Source organism: Xiphophorus hellerii, chromosome 10, assembly GCF_003331165.1.
Source record: "Xiphophorus hellerii strain 12219 chromosome 10, Xiphophorus_hellerii-4.1, whole genome shotgun sequence".
Lineage (NCBI taxonomy): Eukaryota > Metazoa > Chordata > Actinopteri > Cyprinodontiformes > Poeciliidae > Xiphophorus > Xiphophorus hellerii.
The window spans coordinates 3,643,752-3,670,558 of record NC_045681.1 but is presented as its reverse complement, the minus strand read 5'-3'; the positions used below and the strand labels follow the sequence as shown (position 1 = coordinate 3,670,558).

Genomic DNA, 26,807 nt, shown 5'->3' with positions numbered 1-26,807 from the left:
GTCTCATTTCCATTCGCAACACCTCCTTCTCCTTCCAGCCCCTCTCCTGCATCACCTCCTACTTTCCAAATCCAACTCCATCGTCTCACCTCCTCATTGCTCCACCTCAAACCCCACCCTTTAACCCCCACCGCCACCACCAGCATGTCGGCCTATGCAGGAAGTTGGAGTGGCGTGTTCCTCCCATCCCGAGCCCATTCGTAGATATAAAACCCTCCGCGTGTACGTACCCATTCGCTCTTTCTGTCAGTCCAGCACTCCTGAATCGGAGGGTGCCACACTTCTAAGTGAGGGCGGTGGACCAAGGGTTGAACATCGCAGAAACAACAGAAGCACAGCAACAGGAGAATAAGAGCGTGGATAGGCACGGCTAGTCTATCCTGAGAGGATGGAGAACGCGCACACAAAGGAGACGACAGAATGCCTGTCTTACTTCGGGGTGAACGAGAACGTCGGCCTCTCTCCCGACCAGGTCAAGAAGAGCCTGGAGAAATATGGCTTCAATGGTGAGAATCCAGGCAATGGGGATGGAGGGGATTGGCATTTAGTCCGTTCAGAAAACTGCGTTACTTCCACCAGACATTTTCTGGTTTTCAGTTTGGTTGTCATCAGCGTAGCTTTCTGAAAACTTTCATTGCTTTAGAGCAGACTTACAACAGCTGGTAAAATGCAGAGATACTGAGAAGCAGAGACTTTGACGGCTGTGAGGAGCTATTTAAAGATAGCCGAAGAAGATGGCTGGAGAGCGAGAGACAGGTGACGGCTCAAGAAACTTCCTGGGTGATATATGGACAGGCTCCACCAGCAGAGGCAGATAATTTTAGCGTTGGTAATACAGACAGGGCCTTAGATGGCGTTTTTTGCTGATATATCTGATCAATAACCGTTGGCTGAGGGTCTTCATTGCATGGGTTGTCTGTAAACATTTGAATGAATGATCATTTGATAGAAGAACACTGCGGCTTGACTTTTTTAATTAAAGTTCCTTCACAAATTTGAGAAATCTTTGCGTTTTGGTGAATTTATGTTGAGAATTTCCCCCAACAATTCATAAAAACATGCTTCTCCAGTGAACACTGACTAAACGATGCATTTCCTTGTCTCTCTCTGTCTCCGCCATGCCTCAACTTGATCTACAGAGCTTCCTGCTGAGGAAGGTAAGTGTCTACTTGAGTACTTCCTCCACATGAGCACCAATTACATTGAGCAATCCTATTAAGCAATGACATAACAGCAAAAGTTGGACGATGTTTGTCAATCATTGGCGACGATTTCTCAATATTCCCTCCCGTCATTGGCTGATTTGACTGTTTGTGTCTCTCAGGCAAGAGCATCTGGGAGCTGATCATTGAGCAGTTCGAGGACTTGCTCGTCAGGATCTTGCTGCTGGCTGCATGCATCTCTTTTGTAAGTTGTTTCATGCCATTTATCTTCCACCTTCATTGACATTAACACATTTAAATCTTTAAGAACACATGAAGACTTTCACTTTTTTATTTAATCTTTATTCACAAAAACCAATGTAGCAAATCTAGACTTGTTAATCACCACCCTTGTGGCCGCTTTTGTGAAATACAACTCTACATCCCCCCTTCTTCAAGGCCCTTGACCCCTCTATGTATTTTTAAAGACGACAACTTGAGAAGCCGCAGCGCAAAGGGCTTGTAGGAGGTGTATTAATTGCTGTGCCTAGTTTTCGTGGCCAGCTGTCACGATGGCCTTAGAAGGCGAATATTAAGAAGCCAACGAGAGAAGGGGGCCCGTGAAAGTATAGGGGGCTGGAGAGGTGAGGGGTTTATTTTAAGAAAGCCCCCAAGCTGAGGGGAGAAACCGAATCCTTCGGGAAAGGTCAGGCGTGAAGGAAGAGATGGAGGACCTCCTCAGGAGGAAACCAGGAGAAGAGAGAAGCTACAGGGTTAAAATTAATGAGGATTATGTCATCATACAAATAATGTTCAAGAAAGTTGTTCAAAACAAAACGTAAATGTTTGATAACCCAAGCACAGAGTTGGGTAGTAACTACATTTACTTCAGTAACGTTTTTGTGAAAAATGTACCTTGATGAGTCTTTTTTTTACTCTCACCTGAGTATTTTCACTGTGAAGTATCGCTTCTCGCACTTGAGTAAAATTTCTGTAAACTCTACCCACTGTGAGACGAAGAAGCTTGTTTTCACCAAACAAATCACCAGACACAGACAAGCAAACACCCGCAGTCTTTGTTAGTTTCATAATACATTGAAAGAAATGTAATTTTTTGCCTGCTTTTGTTGGTTTGTTGTTTATATAAATTATTTTCATATTTATCTTTAAAATACTAAAATGTAAACATAACTATATACTTTAGTCTATCTGATGATGTAATTTTGATGCTTTGATCAGTTACTCAGTACTTGAGTTGTATTTTTACAAAACATTTTTTAGTGTTTACTTTTACTTGAGTAAAAATATCTTGCTTGAATACACTTTTTGTGAACTCTACCCATCACTGTCTAGGTATTTATGCATTTCTAAAGCTTCAGACAGTTTTATTTCTCTGATTCCCGTCAATAAAAATGCCTGAACAGGGTGATTTGTTGACTTTTTTTTTCCTGCTCTGGCCTCAGGTGCTGGCCTGGTTCGAGGAGGGCGATGAGACCGTCACCGCCTTCGTGGAGCCCTTCGTCATCCTTCTTATCCTCATCGCTAACGCCGTCGTCGGAGTGTGGCAGGTCGGTGACACCGGCCCCAGACATTGAGCAATATCTCCACACGTATCCATTTCAGCGATGACAGAAAGTACCCAGGTTTTCGGTTACGGCCCCTGTTCCGCACCCGGACGCGGTTGCTTCACACCGAAGCTAAAAATAGCTCCGAGATTAAGCTAGCTTAATTTTTCTCGTCATGCAGAAACTATTAGCCAGTCTTAAACATTATGGAGAACAAGCAGCTGAAACGTATCTCTGATGGTGTTTTTACAATGAATTGTAGATTAATGGTTTATTGGATTAGAATTAGATCCAATCGATTACCGTAACTCCGTTTAGACCTTGTTGTAGTTTGGCTGCCGTCCAGCAGAGGGCGCCGTTGGTCATCCTTAAACGGATGGCGGATCAGGAAAGAGAAACGGTCCAAACGGAGTCTGGTTTGGGATGTAAAACGCACTTTATGCGGTTCTGTTTTGAAATATAAACATTCGACAAGCCAAAGTTTAACCTTAGCTCACAGTTAGCCGAGCAGCACCAACTTCTCACTCAGAAATGACTGTTAGCGCGACCCACATTCAGAGGCAACGTAGCCTCGACGCGGCTGTCGCGGGTTCGACTCCCGGACCCGACGACGTTTACTGCATGTCTTCCCCCCTCTCCTTCCCTGTTTCCTGTCAGCCTACTTTGAGAAAGGGACCCTAGAGCCCACAAAAGACCCCTTGCAGGGCGATAAAAAAAAAGAAGAAATGACTGATTTGCTAGGAAGGCCAGGATGTGATGATGACAGAATAGCGGAGTGCGAAACAAAAAAGTAACAATATATAAAAATGTACAAAAACAAGGTTCAGATATAATGTGAATTTTTAACTTGAGCATATTATGAAAAATTTAGCCCTTTGTGTTGTAGTGTGTATTAAATTTAGTTTAACTCATTAAGCGTCCTTAGCTGTTTTCATCTTTTCTTATGTCTTGTCTCAATATTATCAGAAGTGGGCAGAGTAACCAAAAATTTTGCTCAAGTAAGAGTAGCACTACTTTAGCATATTTCTACTAAAGTAAAAGTAAAAAGTAGCCATCCAAGAAATTACTCATCAGTAAAAAAGTATTTGGTAAAAGGTCTACTCAAGAACTGAATAACTGATCAAATTATCAGTCCTTTAATATTTAGAAATTACATCATCAGACAGACCAAAATATAAAGTTAAGTGGAAAGTTTTTTATTTTAAGGACCAAGATGACAATAATTCATTTAAGTAACAAAAATCAACAAAATCAGGCAAAACAAAAAGCTTCCAACTCAGTTTCCTTTCAATATAAAGGTTAAAAAAAGTTACTTAAGTAAATATAATCGAGTAAATGTAACTAGTTACTACCCAACTCTGAATATCATCTCCTCACTTGTCTGTCCTCAGGAGCGTAACGCTGAAAGTGCCATCGAGGCTCTCAAGGAGTACGAGCCTGAGATGGGCAAAGTTTACCGTTCTGACAGAAAGAGTGTGCAGAGGATCAAGGCCAGAGAAATCGTCCCTGGAGACGTTGTGGAGGTGTCCGGTAAGAGCTGTCCAGCCTCGTCACTGTGGTTGAAAGATTGGACTTCTGTGAGGTGTGAGACGATAAGAGACAACAGGTCCTGGCCGTAAAAAGCACCACAAATAATGGGCTTTGTGTAATCTTTTAATTCTACCAGCACTTTTCTTTAGACTGAAGTGACATTCATGTTTCAGATTTGACCCAGCATGAGTTCTGATTTATATCTGACAGAAAATCTGTGGAGGGAGATAAAGATGAAGGAGATGGCAAAGAGGCCTTCCAACCTCAAAGACTGCCATCACCGTAGATAAATGTTTTTTTACATTAATATGTCCTTTATCTTATTTTATTATCTTTTGAGAGATGTCTGTCTCACTTCTTTGATGGAGTATTAGGGCCATGCAAAGAAAAAAATAAAACTACGAGAATAACATCATAAAAGTACAAGAATAAAGTTTGTTCTTGTATTATTGCAAGTTTATTCTTGTAATATTATTACTTCTCAATTTTTTTTTAACTATTATTATTATGGTAATACCTCGTCGTACACGTCCTGTCAGAAATAAGCTTCACAGTTGAATGTATTTTTTTTTTACCTCAATATATTTATTGAAATGTTCCACTTTGAAGATACAACCACATCGTAGCTTGAGCAAACTTCTTTTATAATAACTAAATCACAGTAACATAAAACTATAAGTCCATATTGCCTCAATAGCTAATCAATGTCGGAGAAATGAAAAACAAAATAAAAAATTGAACAAACAAAAAACACCGCTACTGAAAACAACAGGGATATTTGAGCATTATCAAACGAATTGGAAAAAATTTTGAAGTTTTGATTAATTTCAGGCTGTGCTTAGGGAATCAGAGCGTACAGTACGCTCATGTCAAAGCGCCGTGCCTTTTTAAGGCGCCGTGTGCAGCGCTGCGGAGCAAACATGCTGACTGTAGAGAACCGTGAGTATAAATACCCTCACCAGCGGCTGTTTCATTTCTTTTCCCCAGCCGGCCATCGCTCACTTTCCTTCATCCGCCAGTGTACACCTGTCATCCGTCCAGCTGGTCTGCTCAGCTTAGTGCCGCATTAAACCTCGCTTCACTATGAAATCCATGATTTATACTGTTTTCTAACGACTTAGGGGTCATTTGCAAATTAATTTTCAGAGGTATTTTTCTTGTTTTGACACATTCTCTAGTTAGGGAGAAGCTAGATTAGATACAATACACCAAAAGTCAGTAATATAGGACAAATAAATTATTTTAAAAAACAGTGAAACAAGGTAAAATATGCTCAGAAAATAAAAAAAGATGCCATGCCATCACCCTAATCTTTAGTTTCCTTCACAGAGTCTCAATCAGATTCAAGCCAGGACTCCGTCTGGGCCGCTCCAAGACATTAACGTTACTTCCAGTTGTGTTAAATATGCTTGAAAAATTAAAGATCACCTCAAAACAAAATCTACCATAGCATAAATAATTATGGGTTTAGATATTCAGATTAGTTTCTATTTGTTTATTTGATCTTTTATTATGTATTCTAATATTTTTTTTTATATTGGCTTTTGGCTGCAGCTTTAGACAAACTAATCCACACTGCAATGAACCCTTCATGGTTTATGTAAGAGTTCAGTAAATATTAAATATTCTCTATAATCCCAACAGTTGGTGACAAAGTTCCCGCCGACATCAGGATCGTTTCCATCAAGTCCACCACCCTGCGTGTTGACCAGTCCATCCTCACTGGTAAGGTCTCCTAAAAAACATTTTAGTTGTGTTTTTATTGTTCCATCTCTGTGGCGTTTGGTAAATCTTTTGTTTTTTTGCTCCTCAGGTGAGTCCGTCAGTGTGATCAAGCACACTGATGCTGTCCCCGACCCCAGAGCCGTCAACCAGGACAAGAAGAACATGCTTTTCTCTGTGAGTGTCCTTCTGCTGTCTAATTCATCACCAGTTTGTCTCTGTTGAACCTGACGTCGTTCATCTGACTGACTGCTGCTGCAGGGCACTAACATCGCTGCTGGCAAGGCCATTGGCGTGGTTGCAGCCACCGGCGTCTCCACCGAGATCGGCAAGATCCGTGACCAGATGGCCGCCACCGAGCAGGAGAAGACTCCTCTGCAGGCCAAGCTGGACGAGTTCGGCGAGCAGCTGTCCAAGGTTATCTCTCTCATCTGTGTCGCCGTCTGGGCTATCAACATCGGCCACTTCAACGACCCAGTCCACGGTGGCTCATGGATCCGTGGTGCCGTCTACTACTTCAAGATTGCTGTTGCTCTGGCTGTGGCTGCCATTCCTGAGGGTAAGGAGGGCAAATAAAGATTTTTCTTTTGTTCTCTTCCTTGTTTTCCTCTTTGTTTATCAATTGACTTTAAGTGTCCTTCATGAACACCAAGGTCTGCCTGCTGTCATCACCACCTGTCTGGCTCTTGGTACCCGCCGTATGGCCAAGAAGAACGCCATTGTCAGGAGTCTGCCCTCTGTGGAGACCCTGGGCTGCACCTCCGTCATCTGCTCCGACAAGACTGGCACCCTCACAACCAACCAGATGTGTGTGACCAAGGTGGGTGTTTTGCCAAAGAATTGTAAATGGTCTGCTATTGTATAGTTCTTTACCAAGTTCAGAGGATCCCAAAGCTCTTCAAACATTACTTTCAGTCATTCAATGTGGTGTTCCTGTTGGTGTTTGAAAAAGAGCCACAACCAGCAGGTGATTAATAGACTTCTGTATCACTTGATGGCAAGCAGAGGAGGGCATGCAATTATTTGAATCAACTGTTCTCTAATAGAGACACATCTAAAATATGCAGGGCAGTGGTCCCGAAGGACTGGAATTGAGAAACGCCGCTATAGAATGTTGATAGTTTTCTGTCAAAAACTGCATTAATCAAAGGAAAACCAATCGCTGTATCCTCTCCTCCAGATGTTTGTTATCAAGAACGTTGACGGGGACCATGTTGACCTTGATGCCTTTGACATCTCTGGCTCCAAGTACACCCCCGAGGGCGAGGTGTAAGTTTGTCTTCACTACAATTTGTCATTGTTCAGAGACCATTGATACTCTTGAATCACTTATTAATTTGGATTTGCCCCTTTCCCATCAGTTCCCAGGGAGGTGGCAAGGTGAACTGCAGCCAGTACGATGGCCTCGTTGAGCTGGCAACCATCTGTGCTCTGTGCAACGACTCCTCTCTGGACTACAACGAGGTAAACCCCAAAACTGCCCGTGTGCCAGAGAGAAACCCAACTGCTGTCAGTGATGAAACCAAGTCACCCTATCAACATCTGTGTTCTCCAGTCCAAGAAGATCTATGAGAAGGTCGGTGAGGCCACTGAGACTGCCCTGTGCTGCCTGGTTGAGAAGATGAACGTCTTTAACAGCAATGTGAAGAATCTGTCCAGGATTGAGAGAGCCAATGCCTGCTGCTCTGTAAGTTTACTCTTCACATACATAAAGCTACGAGAATCATTGATCTTCGGTAAATATTTAGCGACTGTGACGTACCTGATGGTAATACCTCTCTTCTCTTTATCCTCTCAAAGGTGATTAAGCAGCTCATGAAGAAGAACTTTACTCTGGAGTTCTCCCGTGACAGGAAGTCCATGTCTGTGTACTGCACTCCAGCCAAGGGTGACGGTGGCGCCAAGATGTTCGTTAAGGTGGGTTCTTATTCTGTTGTGCACCAACCTGAGCTTTAATAAGACATTCCTTATCCAATCCTGCTGTCTCTTCAGGGTGCCCCTGAGGGTGTGATTGACAGGTGTGCCTATGTCCGCGTTGGCACCACCCGTGTTCCCTTGACCAACGCCATCAAGGATAAGATCATGGCCGTCATCAGGGACTGGGGTACCGGCCGTGACACCCTACGTTGTTTGGCTCTTGCCACACGCGACAGCCCACTGAAGCCAGAGGAGATGAACCTTGAGGACTCAACCAAGTTTGCCGATTATGAGGTGAAACTTGAATATTGGCTGTTATGAGATGTCGAGTGAAAATACCATAGTTTCACCATATGACAAAGTTAAGACTGTTGCCTAGTGGTCATTGGGTCGTTACTGGTGGTCATTGGGATAGAGATGGAGTAAACCCTGGAAAGGCCACCAGTCCATCAAAGGACAACATAGAGGCAGTCATACATAAGGGCAAGTTAGAGAGACTAAGTAACCTAACAGCCATATTTTTAGACTATGGGAGGAAGCCGGACTACCCGGAGAGAACCCATACATGCGCATATAGAGAATATGGAAACTCTATGCAGAAAGTCCCCAGGTAAGGATCAAACCCCAAGACCTTCAAGGCAACAGTGCTACCAACACATATCACACACAACATATATAACACATCCACCGCATACATATTTAGTTTGTCTAATACTGCACTTGAGATGCTACATAGTATTGATAGGAATTTTCTTCTACAATAACCATTGGTTGTCAAAAAGACACAAAGCAACCCCAAGCTAGGTGAAAATTAAAACACTGACGGGTACGAGACATCTTGTATTAGACAATATCTTGACTTTCCATGCCATACTTCCGTCTCTATGAAGTGACAAAAACTCTGAAGGGGCAAACGATACCGAAACACCAAAATTTAGGAGAGGATGTAAAGTAAATGCGTTTGTTGAACCAAATACGTTGTGTGTACATAAAGTGTTTATCCATTAACCATGTTTTGTGATGTAGTAACAGTGGGAAGCTTCTTTTAAATCGCATGATGGTGTAGCGGCTTTGAAACCACGACCAGTCAATGATTTGCTCGATATTGAGACTTTAACAACATGCCTTAATCATCACCCTTCCCTCCTCAGACTGATCTGACCTTCGTTGGCTGCGTTGGTATGCTGGATCCCCCTCGTAAGGAGGTCACTGGCTCTATCGAGCTGTGCAGAGATGCTGGAATCCGTGTCATTATGATCACTGGTTAGTATCGGGCAATTTCACAATCTTATCGCAGGCTATGTTAATGTAATGCTTCATACATAGTAAAATGCTATGCATGTTCCTGGAGACTTAAAACAATCCTTCAAATTAGAGACCAAATGTTTCTCTTTGGATTCTAGGGGACAACAAAGGAACTGCTATTGCTATCTGCCGTCGCATTGGCATCTTCGGTGAGGATGAGGATGTTTCTGGCAAGGCCTACACCGGACGTGAGTTTGACGATCTGCCCATTAGCGAGCAGTCCGAGGCCGTGCGCAGGGCTTGCTGCTTCGCCCGTGTGGAGCCAGCCCACAAGTCCAAGATTGTTGAGTTCCTTCAGGGTTACGATGACATTACAGCCATGGTAAGAGCTCTGAACCTTGTGATGCAGCTTTAACTTGATATGTGTGATGTCATTCAGTACATTAAAATCTAAATGATGGTTGTTTCTTCCTACTCCAGACCGGTGATGGAGTGAACGATGCCCCGGCCCTGAAGAAGGCCGAGATCGGCATCGCCATGGGCTCTGGCACTGCCGTTGCCAAGTCTGCCTCTGAAATGGTCCTGGCTGACGACAACTTTTCCTCCATTGTTGCTGCTGTTGAGGAAGGCAGAGCTATTTACAACAACATGAAGCAGTTCATCCGCTACCTAATCTCCTCCAACGTCGGTGAGGTCGTCTGGTGAGTGACTTGTGTGACTTAAGCAATGTCTTTCCTTCGTTCCTTGAGTTAACCGAAGTTGTCTGTTTGCTCAGTATCTTCCTGACCGCTGCTCTGGGTCTGCCTGAGGCTCTGATCCCCGTCCAGCTGCTCTGGGTCAACCTGGTCACTGATGGTCTGCCCGCCACCGCTCTGGGCTTCAACCCCCCTGATCTGGACATCATGGGCAAGCCCCCACGTTCCCCCAAGGAGCCTTTGATCTCTGGATGGCTGTTCTTCAGATACATGGCTATTGGTGGTAAGTAAGAGATTTAGTTTGGGTTTCATTTAATTGTAGGACAAACACTTGCAGACATTGATGCTGGTGTCCAACCCCAACAGGATACGTTGGTGCTGCCACTGTTGGCGGTGCTGCCTGGTGGTTCATCTATGACTCCACCGGTCCCGGCGTCACCTACTACCAGCTGGTAAGCTACGATGTCTTTTTCTATACGTCTTCCACCAATATACCTGAACTGCCTCGCTGAGCCCTCCCATCTTTCTGGTCTAGTCCCACTTCATGCAGTGCCATGATGAGAACGAGGACTTCGCCGGTCTCGAATGTGAGATCTTTGAGGCAGCTCCACCCATGACCATGGCCCTGTCTGTGCTGGTCACCATTGAGATGTGCAACGCTCTCAACAGGTTCTAAACCTTCATAACCACAAATAATTCTTACGGCTGCTGTGTTAGCCTCAACTGATGTGTTCCTTTCTTTTTCCAGCTTGTCTGAGAATCAGTCTCTGCTGCGTATGCCCCCATGGAGCAACTTCTGGCTGATTGCCGCCATGACCCTGTCCATGTCCCTGCACTTCATGATCATCTATGTTGACCCACTGCCCGTAAGTCTATTGTACCAATTTTGTCCCTGGATTCAATAAATATTTTAGAGGTGACTTACTGTTCTTCTTTGAACAGGTTAGGATAGGTCTGCAGGCTATGCAAAACACAATTAAATGTTTTTTTTTGCACAAAATCATTCTGAGGTAATGAGATTTCAGCTCCTTTCAGAATGAGCTGTTTTAGGGTCTCTTGTTTCTTTTAATCCAAATAAGCTGATGCTAGCCACACCCCCCAACTCAATGTTTACACTCACACACACAAAAATGGATACACAGTCGTATAACATTACATCTTTGAGAAGCAAAAGTGGAGCCTATTGCACAACCAACAAGAATGCAGCAAGTGGTTTCTGGATGGCAAGTCATAAAAAATGGAAGGACAAAAGATGTGCAAAATTTGAATTTTGCATAATAGATCCTCTATAAAAAGTCTCAAACTTGACTTGCTGAAAACTGCAGATACTCTGATGAAGGAATGTCAACGGGGAACTTCCTGTTGGTTGTGACTTAACAATCAGGACGTTTTAGAAACTGCTCGTTTCCAGACACCAAAAAAAATGTCTTGTTGTTTTCTTAAGCACCTGGGCTTTTTTTTTAGAAGCAGTTGAGACCCAAATGGAAGTACAAAAAGTGATGTTTGAGAGGCCATTTTTAAAATGAAAGTTGCCCTGACCTCCACCTTTAACCTCTGCCTCCACAGATGGTCTTCAAGCTGACCCATCTGTCATTTGAGCAGTGGATGATGGTCCTGAAACTTTCCTTCCCCGTCATCCTCATTGATGAGGTGTTGAAGTTCATGGCCCGCAACTACGTTGAGAGTGAGTAGCCTCACCATTTTGGGCGTCTGCAATTTCAAATGAGTAAAAAGTTTCGTAGGGTAACCATTCATATTAATTTCTCTGCTGGATAATTCATTAATACCTCATTGTTTTAAGGAATCATTAATATTTTTACTGTTTTTATCACTCCATAATTTCCCTTCATTAACTTCCATTAAGTTTGTTTGACCTTACCTGACCTGTGTCATGTCTCTCACCTCTCCTCTCATCATTAATTCACTGACCCTTTCTGCTCATTTCCAGAGTAAATTTGAACAACCCATCTCCGTTAACCTGTAACTAAAACAAGGTATTCCACTGTTTGTCGCTAGTGGTGATAAGGTGTGCATTAGCCATTGATGTTTGTGGTTGTTTAGTTTTTGTCTTTTCCATGTCCTGTACTTGCATTTAGTCTGTTTCTCCTCAGTTTTGAAAAACAATATAGAAAAATACATTTTGATCTGAGATTTTACAGTGCAGCTGTCTCCTTCTATTAGTTCTGCTTATTGCTAGTTTTGCTTCTGACACCATGCAGGTGAGTTGGTCTTGTCTGAGTCGTCACTGTTCAACGTCGTGTTGCTTTGGTTTTCCATGTCTGATAAAGAACAGGCTTAAAGTTTAGGCATCTACTAAAAAATTTAGAAAAATAGCCCTTTAATTTGAGTGCATTTCTTTAGTAGGGGGAAAAAATCCCATATAGAGGAATAATTGTTTTTCAAAAATACTAATTATTGGTGCCATTGGTTTGCAAGAAGCAGCTCTCTGAGAAAAATCTGCATTTCAGTAAAAAGATTTCAAAAGTTTTGAACGTTATTTAAAAAAATATGTAGTTTTTATTAAACCTTGTTATGCTTTGATGCAGATAACCAGCCCAGAAAATCAATGGAAACTATCTCAGCATCAATGTAGCTTGAACAGTTAGCATTATGAAAACAACTCTTCTTATTTCTGAGTTTAGGTAAGGCCAGTTTAACACATTTCAGCAACCAGGCAATTAAAAGTGCTTTACATGATAAAAACACAATAAAAATACACTACAGTGACATAGAAAAGGGTAGTAAAGAATTGAAACACAGATCAAATTTAAGATTTTCCAAGTATTATTAATTAAAGGTAATACTAAATAAATGGGTTTTTGGTCTTGATTTAAAGAAACTCAGTGTTTCAGCTATGTTTGGTTCTGGTTCTGGTCCAGAGCAGAAACAGGACCAAAAGACCCAACTGGTCTGGAACGTTGATACAGCAACAGCAGATCTTTAATGTATTTTGTGCTGCAACGGCAAACCGCCGATTAGTTTCTCTAGATTGTGCTGCGCCTTTAATCATGAACATTTTCTCCAGGTGACAAAAGGCCGACTTTGTAACTGTCTTTATGTGTCGCTGAAGGCTCAGGTCTGATTTAATCCCTACACCCAGATTTCAGACCCGATCAGTAGTTTCTAGCTGTAAAACCGACTGTGTGCTGCTGACTCTGGATCGCTCCTCTTTAGGTCCAGTTAGTTTTGTTTCTATTCAGCTGAAGAGAAACTTATGGCTCATCCATGTAGCCTATTGATTTGAACTAAGCATCTGTTCAGTGCTTGAAAGGATTCATGGTCGCTTGGTGACATTGTAATTAATGTAGAGCTGAGTATCATCTGCAGTAATCAATTTTATAATTTGTTCTAATCTGAGCATGTAGATTTTAAATATGACGGACACCAAGATGGAACCCTGTGGTACGCCACTGGCGTTTTTTACAACCCGTTAACAAAATCGTTAAACATTAAAATAAATTTACTGTTTATGCCCTTATTTTTTATACACTTTGCTTTTATTCGACATTAAAATCTCCAACATCTTTCTGTTTAGATTAAATGTGATTTATTCAATTCAAGGTTTGTCAAATGTAGCATTTTTTAAATTAATTTTAGGCCTTTGGATAAAATCCAAATTACTTTAGCTGAGAGTTAAAATTTAATTTCACCCAACAAATTATCTAGCATTTTATGTTTAGATTTTTACAGAATTTCAGACAGCTTGCTTCCCCAGATTTAAATAATGTCCGAAGGTTGTCCCCATTATTTTGTTTGTCTAAAATAGCATTTGGACTGACTGTTGTTTGTGTTTTTTATGTATTTAAAAATTGCACCCCGTCTAATTGGTCTGTTTTCTTTTCACCAGGCACAGAGGCTAAAAAGTAGAAATGTAGAAGAAGAAAATCTTCTTGAGGTGAAGAAGAGAGAAAGCGAGAGATCATAAGGAGCCATAGTTTTCCAACCAGTAGAAGAAAAGAAAACACTGGAAAATAAACATAAAAACAATAAAAACTTAATAAAAATCCACCGAAAAACAGCCTCCACCTAGAGAAGATTGAATTGAATTACAGGAGAGAATGCCTGCTGACAAAGTATTAAAATATTTAAGATTTTATTCTAAGACTTAAAAGTATGTATTAAAGGTGAATTGTTTTTGTTAACCTCTTGGATATTCTCAGCTGTTGTGTTTTTGTGTCCTCTGTCCATTTTCATATGATTGATTTTCCAGCTCGGTACTTTTATTCTAGTCTTTGTCGCTCTTCGTCTCGCAGCCTCCCTGCTTGGCCCAGGCTCTGTACAGCGTGTTGTAGGGCTGCAAAAAAATGACTTCATAAGGGCAGAAAAAATGAATAAAAACGCACGTGCCTCCAGCTGCCAGCGTTCTCCGTAGGTACCATGATGGAGGCCTCATGGCATAAAATGGGCACTCAGCCACAACACTTCTGGTCTTATTTATTGTTTACGTGATAAGCTCTAATAAAGTGACGATTAAAAACTTATTTTGTGGAATACATTTATTCACTTTTCGACATAACGAGGTGCAGTGATTACAGTGTTGAAACATAATTTGTATTTGTTTTTTGATAGCTTGTTTTGGTTTTAAGCTTGCGCCAAACTTGCTGACAGTGCTGCTGTTTATGTGCTGAACAGAGTCAGTCTTTGGTTTGCAGAAAACTCCTCTAGATGAGGCTCCTGAACGGTATGTCGACGTCCTTCATTTGCTTTTCGTAATCTTCGTCAAACATCTTTGACTGCTCAGGTGTGAAATGGTTTTTCCAATCCCCCACTTCACCTGAATTTGAAAAAAAAAAAAAAAAAAAACATTTAAAAAGTGGGTAAAAATGAGAAGAACACAGTTGGATATTTAGATATTCAAAAAACTCAGAAGCAAGTTCTTGGTTGATACATCTGATAGTAATTTGTCTTGTTTGGTCCCATTTCCTGGGAATCAATTATTATTCTTATGAAAGAGCTTTGGACTTTGTTTGGCAAATTTTTGTACCCAAAAATTGTACTCAAAAGTTAAACTTCAACATATTTTTAAGTAAAAAGTAGATGACCAAGAAATTACTTGAGTAAAAAAGTATTTGGCAAAAAGTTTAGTCAAGTACTTAGTAACTCATCAAATTTAATTTAATATTTAATAATTACATCATCAGATGGACCAAAATATAAAGTTAAATGGAAATTTTGGTATTTTAAGGACAAAAAATTTAATAATTTATAAAATTACAAAATAAAATCAGGCAAAATAAACTAAATTTCCAAATCAGTTTCTTTCAAAATAAACTTATGAAACTTTAACAGAAACAGCAGGTGTGTCTCTGTCTGGTGAATTTTTGTTTAAAACATGTTTGTTTTTCATTCAGTGGGTAGAAAATCCAGAAATTTTACTCAAGTAAGAGAAGAGATACTTAAGAAAATAAGTCAAGTAAAAAATAAAGCGTAGTAAAAATATTCCTAAAATATTTTTAGGGAAACTGCATTTTTCCCAAAAGGTAACTCAAGTAAATGTAACTGAGTAAATGTAACTAGTTACTACCCGACTCTGGAAACAATACAGCAGGAAAATACTTAAAACTGAAGGTTTTGGTACTTTGACTAATTCAGCTGGTAATAATTATCTGACCAGTAGAGGGCGCTCATGGAGCACTGAAAATTACATTTGGACAGGTGGATCCTTAAATATTAACAACTAAAATCAATTAATACCGTGAGGCATTGGAAAAAGTAATATATATATATATATAAACCCTGAACTTTCCAACTTTTATTTGTTTTTTTTTTCTTCTAGGTATTTCACATTTACCAACTAAACAATTGATAAAAACTATTTTTAAAATTTTTTTTCTTTTTCTAACTGAAAAAGTTATAGTAAGGTACGCCATTTTCCATATTTAGGATCTACATCAACGCAACCTAAGTTTGATCGCTAACTTATATATCTGCGTATATTTCCGGATATTGTGCACTGCCAAGTGATTCACTTGACTGACTCACCTTTCCTCATGAATGGGGAGACGGAGTGATCGAAAACAGGCGATGGGACGCAGGAGTAGTTGGCCATCGGGTTCTCCTTCATGCTCTTGAAGGAAGTGAGCTCTACAATCCGGTTGATTACATCATCAGAGACCGACAGGTCCAGATACCTCATGATGCGCTCCACTTCACGGCGGGGATTCTGTAGGGATCATCGGAACGCTATTCACACTGAGATAATCAACCATGACAAAAACTGAAGCATAAATTAATGAGTTGGTTGAAGTACACTGCAAAAACACAAAATCTTACCAAGTGTTTGGTTTAGTTTGTACTGCAAATATCTTAGTTCACATGAAATAAGACAAAACTAACTTAAAGGTCACTTTTCAGCAAGATATAGGAGTTTGTTTTCAGTAAAAAATAAAAATCTACCAGTGGAGCAAGACATGTTTCCCTTACTATAAGCTAAAATGATTTAATTTTGAGGACTTAAGCTTGGCTTAAGTGAGGTGAAAGCAGCATAATCAGGTTTTAAAGTGAAGAGAGACGATTTGACCAGCATTACCCAATGTGGATCCTCACAAAGATACAAAAAACCTCAGACTCTCAGCAGCAACACTGCAAAAAACATACAAATCTTACTATGTACTTTTGGCTTAGTTTCTAGTGCAAATATATTAATACACTTAAAATAAGGCAAAACTAACTTAATAAAAAGCTATTTTCAGCAATATGTACACGCTTGTTTTAAGTCAATAATTCCTACATATTGATGAAAAAGTACTGGCAGATTATTTTACTTATAGCAAGATATTTTTTACCATGTTATCGGTAATATAATCTGTCAGTGAAACTAGAACTTTTTCATCAACGTGAAGAAATTATTTACTTAAAACAAGCTCCTATAGAATGCTGAAAAGCTATTTGTAAATTAGTTTTCTCTTATTTATAGTGTGCTATGATAACTGCACTCGAAACTAGATTTTGTGTTTTGGCAGTGTACAGTCATGTCAACCTAAAGAAAATGTCAAAAAAATTTTATTAAATCGGACAAAAGTCTATATTAGGGTTTTTTATTTTTTTCTAAAACCTTTTTGTGTCAAACAGCTTTTAAAACTAGACTTGATGACTGATTTTTAGGCTTACGGTTTTAATTTAAGCACTAATGTCCTCACCTCTTTCATGTCCTCGTAGAAAAGGTAAAGGATATTCTTCTCCTCCCGCTCCACCCAGTAACCTTTCACATGATCATACCAGGAGCCCCAGGACACTGAGGAGACGGATTCAGGCGTTTAAGTCGTGATTAGAGGTGTTAAAGCTTGTGTTTTAACAGGTTGGGGACGTTTTCTCCAACCTCTGGCAGTCAGTGTTTGCTTTAAACATTAACATGTGCATTCTTGATCTTAGATTGTGAGACTGTTGTTCCTTTAACTTCTTTATTTTTTCCCGTTTTTAGTTTTTATTATCTGTTCAAAATACATAAATGAATGTAAATGTATTTTCACATTTTTTGTCCTCTAAGTAACGAATAATGTGCAAAAAAGGAAAAGTGTAGGATGATGAAGCAAGTGCTTACTTCAGTCTACCTCCATTTCAAACAGTTACAAAAATATATATATTATAGTATTAAATTGTTAATATGTTTTAAATACATACATTTCCTCTAACTCTGTTTCTCTATTTCCCTGTAAAGCACTTTTAATTAACTTGTGCATGAATAGTGCTTTGCAAATAAACTTAAATGGTAAAAACGTTAAGCTTGTGATTCAGTAAAGCAGCAACTATTTCAGTAATGTCAGTTAAACATCAGTAGCTAAAAAATGCAGCTGAAATTCCTGTGCAGATCTGCAGAGGTTGTTTTCCTTTGACTGGTATTTCTATCTGATGCTGGCTGGGCGAGCTGCTACTAATCTCATCACAACTAGTGAAGCATAAGAAGATTTTTTTTTTTAAAGGGAAACACAAAAAGGAGGTGACAAAGGTTACCAATAACCGTTAAATTTTACATGAAAACTCAACAATAAAGTTTAATTAGTAATCTCAGTACTATTTAAACTTTATTGTCAGCAATAAAGTTTAATTAGTCATATGGGATTTAACAGTTTATTGAGTTTAAGGAGAAGCAAAAGGAATGAAATTCAACCCACTTACACACTCCTCTCATAAACTTGTCTATGTAGCCGTCAAAGGGTCCAGGTTCTGGTTGGGTTTTATTCATTAGATCGAAGTAGTAGTAGCTCACCAGGTTGTCTTTGGCATTGCGTGCGACGTAGATAGCCTTCGCACGACAAGAAGAAACATGATCACAGATTTACAGCAGGAAGTCAGCGGTGAAGATAATGTTTGGATCTGTATCACGGTTGCCTGCACTGTTTTTAAACCTTTAACCCCATCAACTGGCTAGTTAGGAGCTGCAGAAAGAGGCTGCATCGTTCTGGGTCTGATGAGTCTGTTGGAGGTCCGGTTTTACCTTGCATTTGTTTTCCCAAAATCCTAGAGGCACCAACTGAAAAGGAAGGTGTGTCTTGATGAGTCTCGGAGGGTTCATTTTGTTCAGAAGATCAAGACCTAAAAGGAGAAATTCAGAAACATGTAAAAGACTTAAAACGTTTTTATTCAGCCTGTAACTCTGAGCTCAGGACACAGAGAGAGAGGCTGGATAACCTGTTAACATTTTAGATACAGTGCATTGCAAAATATTTAAAATAGTGATCCAGGTTATTGTTTAATGAGTTAATCTAAAGCTGATCTTATTGATCTACTAATGATTAATTGATAAGCGGCAATATTCCTAAACACGAGTTTTCCCTTGTTTTAAGAGGGCCGGTCGTCTTTCCATAACATAAACGGCTAAATTTTTCATAATATGCTAACTTTGCGCCGTCAAGTAGCAACTCGACCGAATGACTGAGTATTATGGTGATAAATTAAGTAACTTCTCCAGTGTTTACATTTCAAAACAACAGGATAAAATAAATTTTGCCTCCTACACCTGACTTTGAACCGCCGTTTTCTCTTTACCGTTCTGGCCTGGCCGCCATCTTTTGTTTCTGTATCAACGGATCCGCTTAATGATGACCAGTGGCGCCATCTGCTGGATGGCGGCCAAACTACAGCACTATAAAACAAGATCTAAGCGGCTTTGATTAGTTAATCGGTTGGAATTATTTTCGAAGAAAGAATCTTATACTGATAATTTCATCCACGCGTTTTGATAATTAAAAGTTTTTCCATCAAAATTTAAAGGTTATTTTTTTCTGGTAATTGCATCTTGTAGAGCTTGTAGAGACACCCCCCCTAAAAAAACATAAAAGTGGTTGAAACATTGACTTAGGGTGTTGAATATAAATTCATTCCACAATGCGATTTTTTATTTCCAAAAAATTATTTAAAAACATGTTTTATTTTCCTTTTTTTCCAGAATTATTTACTAATTTACGCTGCTCCAAAACCCCAATAAAATACATTGACGTTTGTTGCAAAGTGAACAACTGTGGTTAGCTTTTAAATTCATGAAATATAAAGAGTTAAATCTATTAATGTTTGAGCCACATACTTTGACTATTGTGTTAAAGGGAAATTCTTATGGGGTAATAGTGCATTGAGGTGCATTAGTCTGGAATAATCGTATGATAACATCCCCCATAAATGATTTTTACAGCTTCTGACACAACACAAACAGAAGAACAAGCTAATAACACTTCACAATCTCTCAACCCAATCAAAAATGAAGGAACAATAATTATAGGGATGAACGCACACCTGATGGGATCGGGGGTGGAGAGCAGATTTCTAGGAACGGACTCCGGACCGGGGTGGGAGCTCGTTTGCAAGCCTCAGCGTCCCCGTTGTGAAGAAGAAGGTCGATTATCTCCTGCGTCCATGTAGTCCCTAAGGTCCAAAACATACACAATCCTATCATTAATCAAGAATATGAAACATTGATTCCCATCTGTTACGTTGCATCAGAAATTGTGCTCAGTCACCCTGGGAAATTTGGGGAACTCGTCATCTTACAAGATGTTACAACAGCCAGGAAATATTGTTACAAAACTGGGATACCAACTCAACCATATTAGCTTTAAGCAATAGCCGGGGGGGGGCGAGGGAAGCGGCATGGATGAATGAAAAAAAAAAAAAAACAGTTACACAAAAGTGTTTCACTGTAAAGATGGTTTGTAGTTTGTTTTGTTGCAACCTGAAGTGTGAAATAAACTTCAGTAGAGTTTGAAAACAAAATATGTGTTTAGGTTTAAGTCTGGTTGAACGATGTTTGTGCCCAGTTGACTTTCTTTTCTTTTTTGGGGGGGATTTTATTGTGATCCATAGGGAGGCCCAGAAAATCTCTGGGAAACACTGGTTAAAAGGGAGAGGAAAGATTTATGTTTGTAGAGCTGATCTGTGAACTCAATGACAGCACAGCACTGCAAAGACAGAAAATCATACCAAATATTTTTGGTCTATTTAGTGCAAATATCTAAGTACGCTTGAAATAAGACAAAACTATCTTACAGGTAACTTTTCAGCAAAATATAGAAGGTTGTTTTATGCAAACAGTTCTTTAATATTGATTTTTAAAAAGTTCTAGTTCCACTGGCAGATTATGTCACTTGTAACATGGATCTCTTGGTATATGTGAAATAATCTTCCAATGGAACTAGAACTTTTTCATCAATATTAAGGAACTATATTTACTTAAAACAAGCTCATTGCACAAGAAGCTACACTCAAAATACTTGGTAGGAGTTTTGTTTCTTGCAGTGGAGTATTTTCCCTCGAGGTGAGCGCTACATGACTGCTGAAAATCTGAGATATTTGTGTCTTTTTGAGGACCTATATTGGTCAAATTATGCTCCATCACTTTGAAACATGATTATCCTGCCTTCACTTTATACGTGATAATATAAGCGGTAGAATAAAGGTTCAACCCGAAAAATGAACAAATTAAACGATTTCTGCATCAAGATCTCATAGAGTATTGTCTCTTTAAAAGTTTTTATTTAATTCTATGGATATTAGTTGGGTCACAGATGTTTCTGGATATAAACTGAAATTCTGAAAGCTCCAATCTGAAAATACAGATTCATGTTCTGAGAAAGCACTTTCCCTCAAGGTGAGCGCTAAGCGACTGGTGAGAGTTTTTTCCTTGCAGTCCAAATTTTCTATGACAAGCAGCAACTTTCAGCAAACGTTCTTGTTCAGAGCGATAGATAAACAGATCTAGAGCTCATTTTTACCACGCTTGTGTCTGGAGGCTGTACCTGCTTTGGGGTAGGTTGCGATGAGGAGGTCTGACGGGTCGGGACGGAAAGCCCAGATGGAGTCCCAGTTGTTGGCGATGTGGCACATGAGAGGAATCCCTCTGATGTGGATGAGAGGGAAGCGAGTGATGGAGGGGCTGGCCTTCTCTATGGCCTCCTTGTAGGATAACTCCTTCTCCTCTGCCATGACCGACGCCGCTCCGCTCGGACGAGGAAAATCAGAAAAGAGTTCAGCAGCGAAATGACTGAAGAAGTGAAGCCGGCGTGGTCGTTCTCCCCCAAGTTCTGACTTCAGCGGCTCGCCCGGGCGCTGGCTCTGTCAACATTCAAGCTCGATTTGCTTCTGTACACAAAGAACTACAACTGTTGACTCTTGCTCCCTGCGTGACCGGCAAGCCCACAGTCAGTGTGAATACTTCCTTGTCCCTGCCATTGTCTCCTCCTTGCGTTGTTACCTGCCTCCCAGGATCCTGTCTTCTGGATTTCTTGTTGTGTGGAGAGTAAATCCTCCCCAGAAGCTGAAAGCAAAAAAAAAAAAAAAAAAATCAACAACCTGTCAGAAGATTTTTCTCAGCAGAATTGCTTCAATCTCTTGAAATGTGTTTGCTTTCCTTTCTCTTTATACTTTGTAACTCGGCTGCCTGAGTGCCTGTACCAGGTTCTTATCTCCTTGTGATCTACACTAAAGTACCCTTATGTAACAATCCCAGTTACGTATGAATTCAACGTCTTTCTCACACTTTTCTTTAACCGTTTCCCCTGTAATTTGAGGACGGGACAAGGGAGGGACCTGAAAGAGCCACTCAGACGTGAGGTGCAGCCAGAAAACATGCCTGACAGATGGGTTTAATTTTTCACAGAACATCGTGTAATTGCACAGTGTTCCTGGGGGACGGCTCGAATGTCATTCAGCCTTCTCAACTAATACGAAGAAATCACAAGTTCTCCGTAAAAGACGAGAGGAAATCTGTGGAAACTGTCCAGCTAAAACACACCTTTGGACCCTTTCAAAGTCAACACAAATCCAGTCCATGCCGGAAAACAATGCTTGCTACATGCCTGTAGAGTCGAAACATTTTTCGTGACCAGGTCAATTAGTGTGATATCTTCAGATCTCTGCATGTTCTGCTTCGCTGTTTTTAGCCCCAGGCGGCATTCCAGGATTTCCAGTCTTTACATCCGGCTGACAGTGGAAACAATGTTTTCTCTGTAAATAAGCTCAGCCAAGCAGTTGCATGAGATGCAAAACAAAGGAATGCTGCACAGTTTAGGACCTTTTTTTTTTTTTTAAGAAGCTGTGGAAATGCGGACAATATAAGCTTACAGCTGACAGAGTGATTTTATAAAATACAACTTCACAGATCTTTGAAAGCAAGAATTGGACGTTGAAGTTTTGAGTTGTTTGGGGATTTTTAAAAATTATTCACACAACCTGCAATAAACCAACAGCAATAAATATTGTGACAGACATGAGATCAATATTGATAAATATGTCCGGTAGAATATTCAATAATTTCACTGAACTCTGATTCATAACCGCACAGCATTCTGGGGGATGTAGGCAGAGAAAAGACTTCATAGATGCTCAACCTCTCACAGCGAGCTAAGCAAGGTTGGTGGAATCAACTAACTCACTCACTCTCTGGTTACCTAGCAACTCACTCTGTGGTTACCTAGCAACAACCTGAAGAGTAACTTGCCCAGCAACCGTTTAAGGTTTTGCCACTTTGCCTCATAACTGCTTAAAAATAAAAAGCAACAGTGTGAAGTGAAAACCGTGGATAAAACAGGGAAATCACTAGTTTGGTAGTATTTCAGATATTTAAAACAAAAAAACTAATCAATAATTATTGATATTGATTGATATGAAAGGCTTATTTTGTGATGGTTTTTTATTTAACCACTGATGCTCATTTTATACAATAATAAAAATACATAAAAAACAAAAATATGATTTATATTTCCCTTTTTTTTAAAAGAAGAAAATACAAATTTATTTCCTAAAATGTAACAACATTCATTTAGTCTATGGTTGATCATTTTTAGAGCAATGGATGCATTTGCAGCAAAAATAATAATCCTAACATCAACATGTGAAAACCAATTTCTGCTTGACATTACAGGGCTGATCTGGTGATTAACTTTTGGATTAACTGGTTAATAGTGAAAAGAAAATGTTGCTTTTTTATTTACAGAATTTAAACAAGATGCAACTAAAACTTTGCCATTTGATGATTTCTGTGACAGACAAAGGCTTATTTATCTTAAATGTGAAATGCATAAATTTGGTGTAAGGTTTTGCCCCAATTACTGCTCTAAATATGTTGTTTTTTCAGTAAATTGACCTTTTCTGAGTCTGTAAAATTCAACGGTTAAATGATTATTAAACAATCATGATTGGTATGATTAATCGTTTCAGTTCTGTTAAATAATATTTAGCTATTCCACCCTGAAAAAAATCAAAACGCTCCAAATTTACCATGACAGTCGTTCCTGTAAAGAGCAAACTGCAGATATCTCATGACAGTTAAGTTTCCTTTAGGAAATGTAACAAAGGAAAGTCTTGCCAACAAACACAACAAAAATTGAGTTATAAAAAGGTGAGTCTATAAGAAATTAACAAAATAATCTATTTCCTATTTAAAATTATAGTTTAGACCTGCAGGTGAAATTTTATGCAAAACACTGTTCCTGTTCCTCTGCTCTGTCTGAGCTTGTGCTACAAGCCAACTTCTTTCATGCATGGATTTTTATCAGTCATCTCACCACCACCACCACCACCACCACCACCATCCCCCTTCATTGCGTGACAAACAGGATCTGTGGCGTGAGAAAGGTAAAGCTTACGTGCTCATTGTGTGGGAGCTGGCAGCAGGGATCTAACAGGGACTAAAAAATTTGCAATCTCATGATCCACATTTGATTTGAATTTGATGAGGCTCCACAATGTCTCCAAATGTGGCCTTGACGTGCAAAAACTCAAAATGTAGCTATTTAAGGAATGAAAGAAACTCCTACATTGGAGGAAGTTAGCACGTGTGTTTTCTATGAAGAGTTTCTTTATCCTCTGTTTCTTTTTAGATGTTTTTGTTCTTTGTGTAGAAAATAATGCATGCAGTAGAGTATTCTGTAGGCATATAAACTTTTTAAAAACAAAATAATTCAAAGGAAAAACTACAAAAAGGTCACAGAGGTTGATAATTAATGAGTTACAACAACATTTAATTTCCCTTTAGGATTAATAAAGTATTTTTGAATTTGAATTTAATTAAAAATAGGAAACTTCGAAAAAATGTAGATATCAGTATTGGTATTAGGCCCTACTTTGTATCGGATCAATACCAAAATATTCAATATTGCAAACCTTTTGTCTGTAGATGAAGTAAATGTTTCCAAAAGAAGACATCTCTCAAGAGCATCATCTGATTGGACGAACAAAATCAGGCGCAACACGATTGGACGAGCATCTCGTGATGGGCGTTTCTCAAGGAGGACATCAGTTTGGATGTCCGCCATTCCACTTTTCTTTTTTTTTTAAACTTTTTTGGCTAGCTTACTTCGCTGGTATCGGACTTTCACTTCTTTACTTAGTTTCGAGTGCTAAGTAAACGAAGGTATCAAAATATTTATCAAGCACTTAAATATGATCACGCTGTTAGCTGCTCCGACATTAGCAGCGTCTCCACAAACTTCTCCCGCCTCCCTTAACAAAGCACAAACTTCCGGTTACATTTCAAAATAACAGCATCAACATAAATCACACTAATAGTTGCCATTTTTTTGTTATATGAGTAAGTAAGAAGGGATAAATACTGTTACATTGCCTTTACATTTAAAAGCCAAACATGTTTTTGTTCAAGAATAATGTGAAAATGATATAGTTAAAAACAAATAATAGAGAAATTAAAAATAAAATTTGCATTCAAGAAATATTGTTGCTTAAACTGGCTTTAGCTTCTTACTTTCTTGTTCAAACTCTTAAAACAGCCACAAACTACTATAAAAGTAGCATTTCGACAGTAATCCTACCTAACCTGCTATTCACCTCCTTCATATGATCAGTTTCTTTTATGTCTATGTCCCTGTTTGACTCCACAGGTCAAGACTTGTTCTAGTCTTTCCCTGTGTACCGTTTGGTGTTGAAGATTTAGCAGCACCCCCTAGTGGATGGCAGAGGACTTGCACAAAGCAAAATAAATTTTAGGGATTTAAGGGGATTGACCAACACAAAGTTGTGGTTAAATGAGAAGTGGAAGAAAAATTATTACAAAATTATTTTACAAATAAAAGCTTGAAAGGTTTGCAGTTCACTTCTTCAGTCTCTCTCTCAATCTTTAAATTAAAAACTGAAATTTGTTCCCCATTGCTAAATAAAAGCAGAGTTTAGTCAGACAGGATGGAGAGCTTTTGTAAACAGCAATTTAAAAGTCATGTCTCAAAATCTCCTATTTTAAATTTTTACTTACTTTGATTAGGCCATTCTAACACAATATGATTTGATCTGAAACCTTTATAATCCAAAGAGCAATTTCATCCTTAATCCAGGTAAATAAAACTTGTTTAGTTCCTGTGATTTTTTTCTCTTTTTGCTATAAAACCTAAAAATATAACAATGAGATTGTGGTTCACAAATGTCAACACAAAATAAGCCAATTTTAAATGCTGTTTATTTCTCTACAAAATATTCTACGTTAGCTTGTGTTTATTTAGTGATTTAATTTACGTTTTTTATTAACCAACTAATACTCTCTTGTCCTTCACTAAGGCAAAGGAAGCAACTGCAGTGTTTTTATTATTAATAAGGCCCCCCTGGGTAATTTCTAGTGTAGACAGTTTATACAGGAAGTGATCCACGCCGCTGATCCGCCATCTTGGTAGGCAAACACAGCTCAAAGCATAGATGAACCATGGCTTCAAGATCAACAAAAAGAAAGTTTATTGACAACTATATATCAATAAAATCGCTGTGGTTGGGATCAAACCATATAGACAATGGGGCTTGTTTACTGTTGTCATAGCAACTGTCATGACATTTAGTTACGGATACCTACCAAGATGGCTGTCAGCTACAAAGTTCCCAGAAGTGTGACGTTACATGAGTACTATGTATAGTTTGTCTTTTTAAAATTAGCAAAAAATGCTTTCAGTGCCCGTAATTCTGAAATATAATTATTAATATTGTTGATTTTACTCCTAATTATAACATTTTTCTGATATCGTCATCCTTCTCGGCCCCCAAAAGAAACACTTTCACGCAGCTCGTTGATAAGTTTTCTTGTGGTTTCATTTGGTAACCCAATGAGAAATATTCCTCCTGGCTTCTTCAAGTACTTTCCAAATCTCTTCTTTGGATGTTGTGGTCAACTTTTGCTCTGTTTTCAGTTAGAATGACCCTACACTTTTCTAAAAATGTATAAATACATGTATGAGTAGCAGCATTCATCCACTGCAATGGGCCCATTCATGCATGAGCCAAGGAGAGCAAAACAAACAAAAATATTAAATTACACATCTAATATTTATAAAATTATCCAGAAACACATGCTTAAAACAGTAAAATGTTGTTATCTTTGTGAGGTTTCTAACAGGAATATAAGATTTGTTTCATTCATGTTTTTTCAATCAGCTCCTTTTGATGACTCAGCTCGAACTAAAAACTCAGCTTGTCACTGACCTGCTTTATAACATCTGTTCATTTATTTATTATTGCTTTATGTGCAACACCGCTAAAAAAAAAAGTGAAACCATGCACAGGCAAGCTTGATG

The 26,807-nt window shown here is 39.1% G+C and overlaps 2 protein-coding genes across 3 annotated transcripts; one reads left to right on the top strand and one right to left on the bottom strand.

Annotated features, from left to right (window-relative positions):
- Positions 1-388: 388 nt before the first annotated feature.
- On the top strand, positions 389-14,297 carry atp2a1l (ATPase sarcoplasmic/endoplasmic reticulum Ca2+ transporting 1, like). Of its 2 annotated transcripts, XM_032574007.1 has the most exons (24): positions 389-506; positions 1,140-1,157; positions 1,325-1,407; positions 2,606-2,710; positions 4,099-4,237; positions 5,882-5,962; positions 6,051-6,136; positions 6,221-6,518; positions 6,613-6,779; positions 7,140-7,228; positions 7,321-7,423; positions 7,515-7,646; positions 7,760-7,876; positions 7,952-8,170; positions 9,028-9,139; positions 9,280-9,503; positions 9,602-9,822; positions 9,897-10,099; positions 10,183-10,268; positions 10,352-10,485; positions 10,565-10,682; positions 11,383-11,500; positions 11,765-11,810; positions 13,664-14,297. In XM_032574007.1, exons 1-23 carry the CDS (start codon positions 389-391, stop codon positions 11,767-11,769), a joined length of 2,976 nt encoding a protein of 991 aa, XP_032429898.1. In that variant the 3' UTR covers positions 11,770-11,810; positions 13,664-14,297. The 2 variants fall into 2 exon arrangements, with proteins under 2 accessions (XP_032429898.1, XP_032429897.1); XM_032574006.1 differs by lacking the exon at positions 11,765-11,810.
- Positions 14,295-21,797, bottom strand: sult1st6 (sulfotransferase family 1, cytosolic sulfotransferase 6). Its single transcript, XM_032574008.1, has 7 exons — positions 21,042-21,797; positions 19,543-19,671; positions 18,251-18,348; positions 17,932-18,058; positions 16,956-17,050; positions 15,799-15,979; positions 14,295-14,590 (listed from the first exon to the last, which is right to left on the bottom strand). Exons 1-7 carry the CDS (start codon positions 21,226-21,228, stop codon positions 14,478-14,480), a joined length of 930 nt encoding a protein of 309 aa, XP_032429899.1. The 5' UTR covers positions 21,229-21,797; the 3' UTR covers positions 14,295-14,477.
- Positions 21,798-26,807: the final 5,010 nt, after the last annotated feature.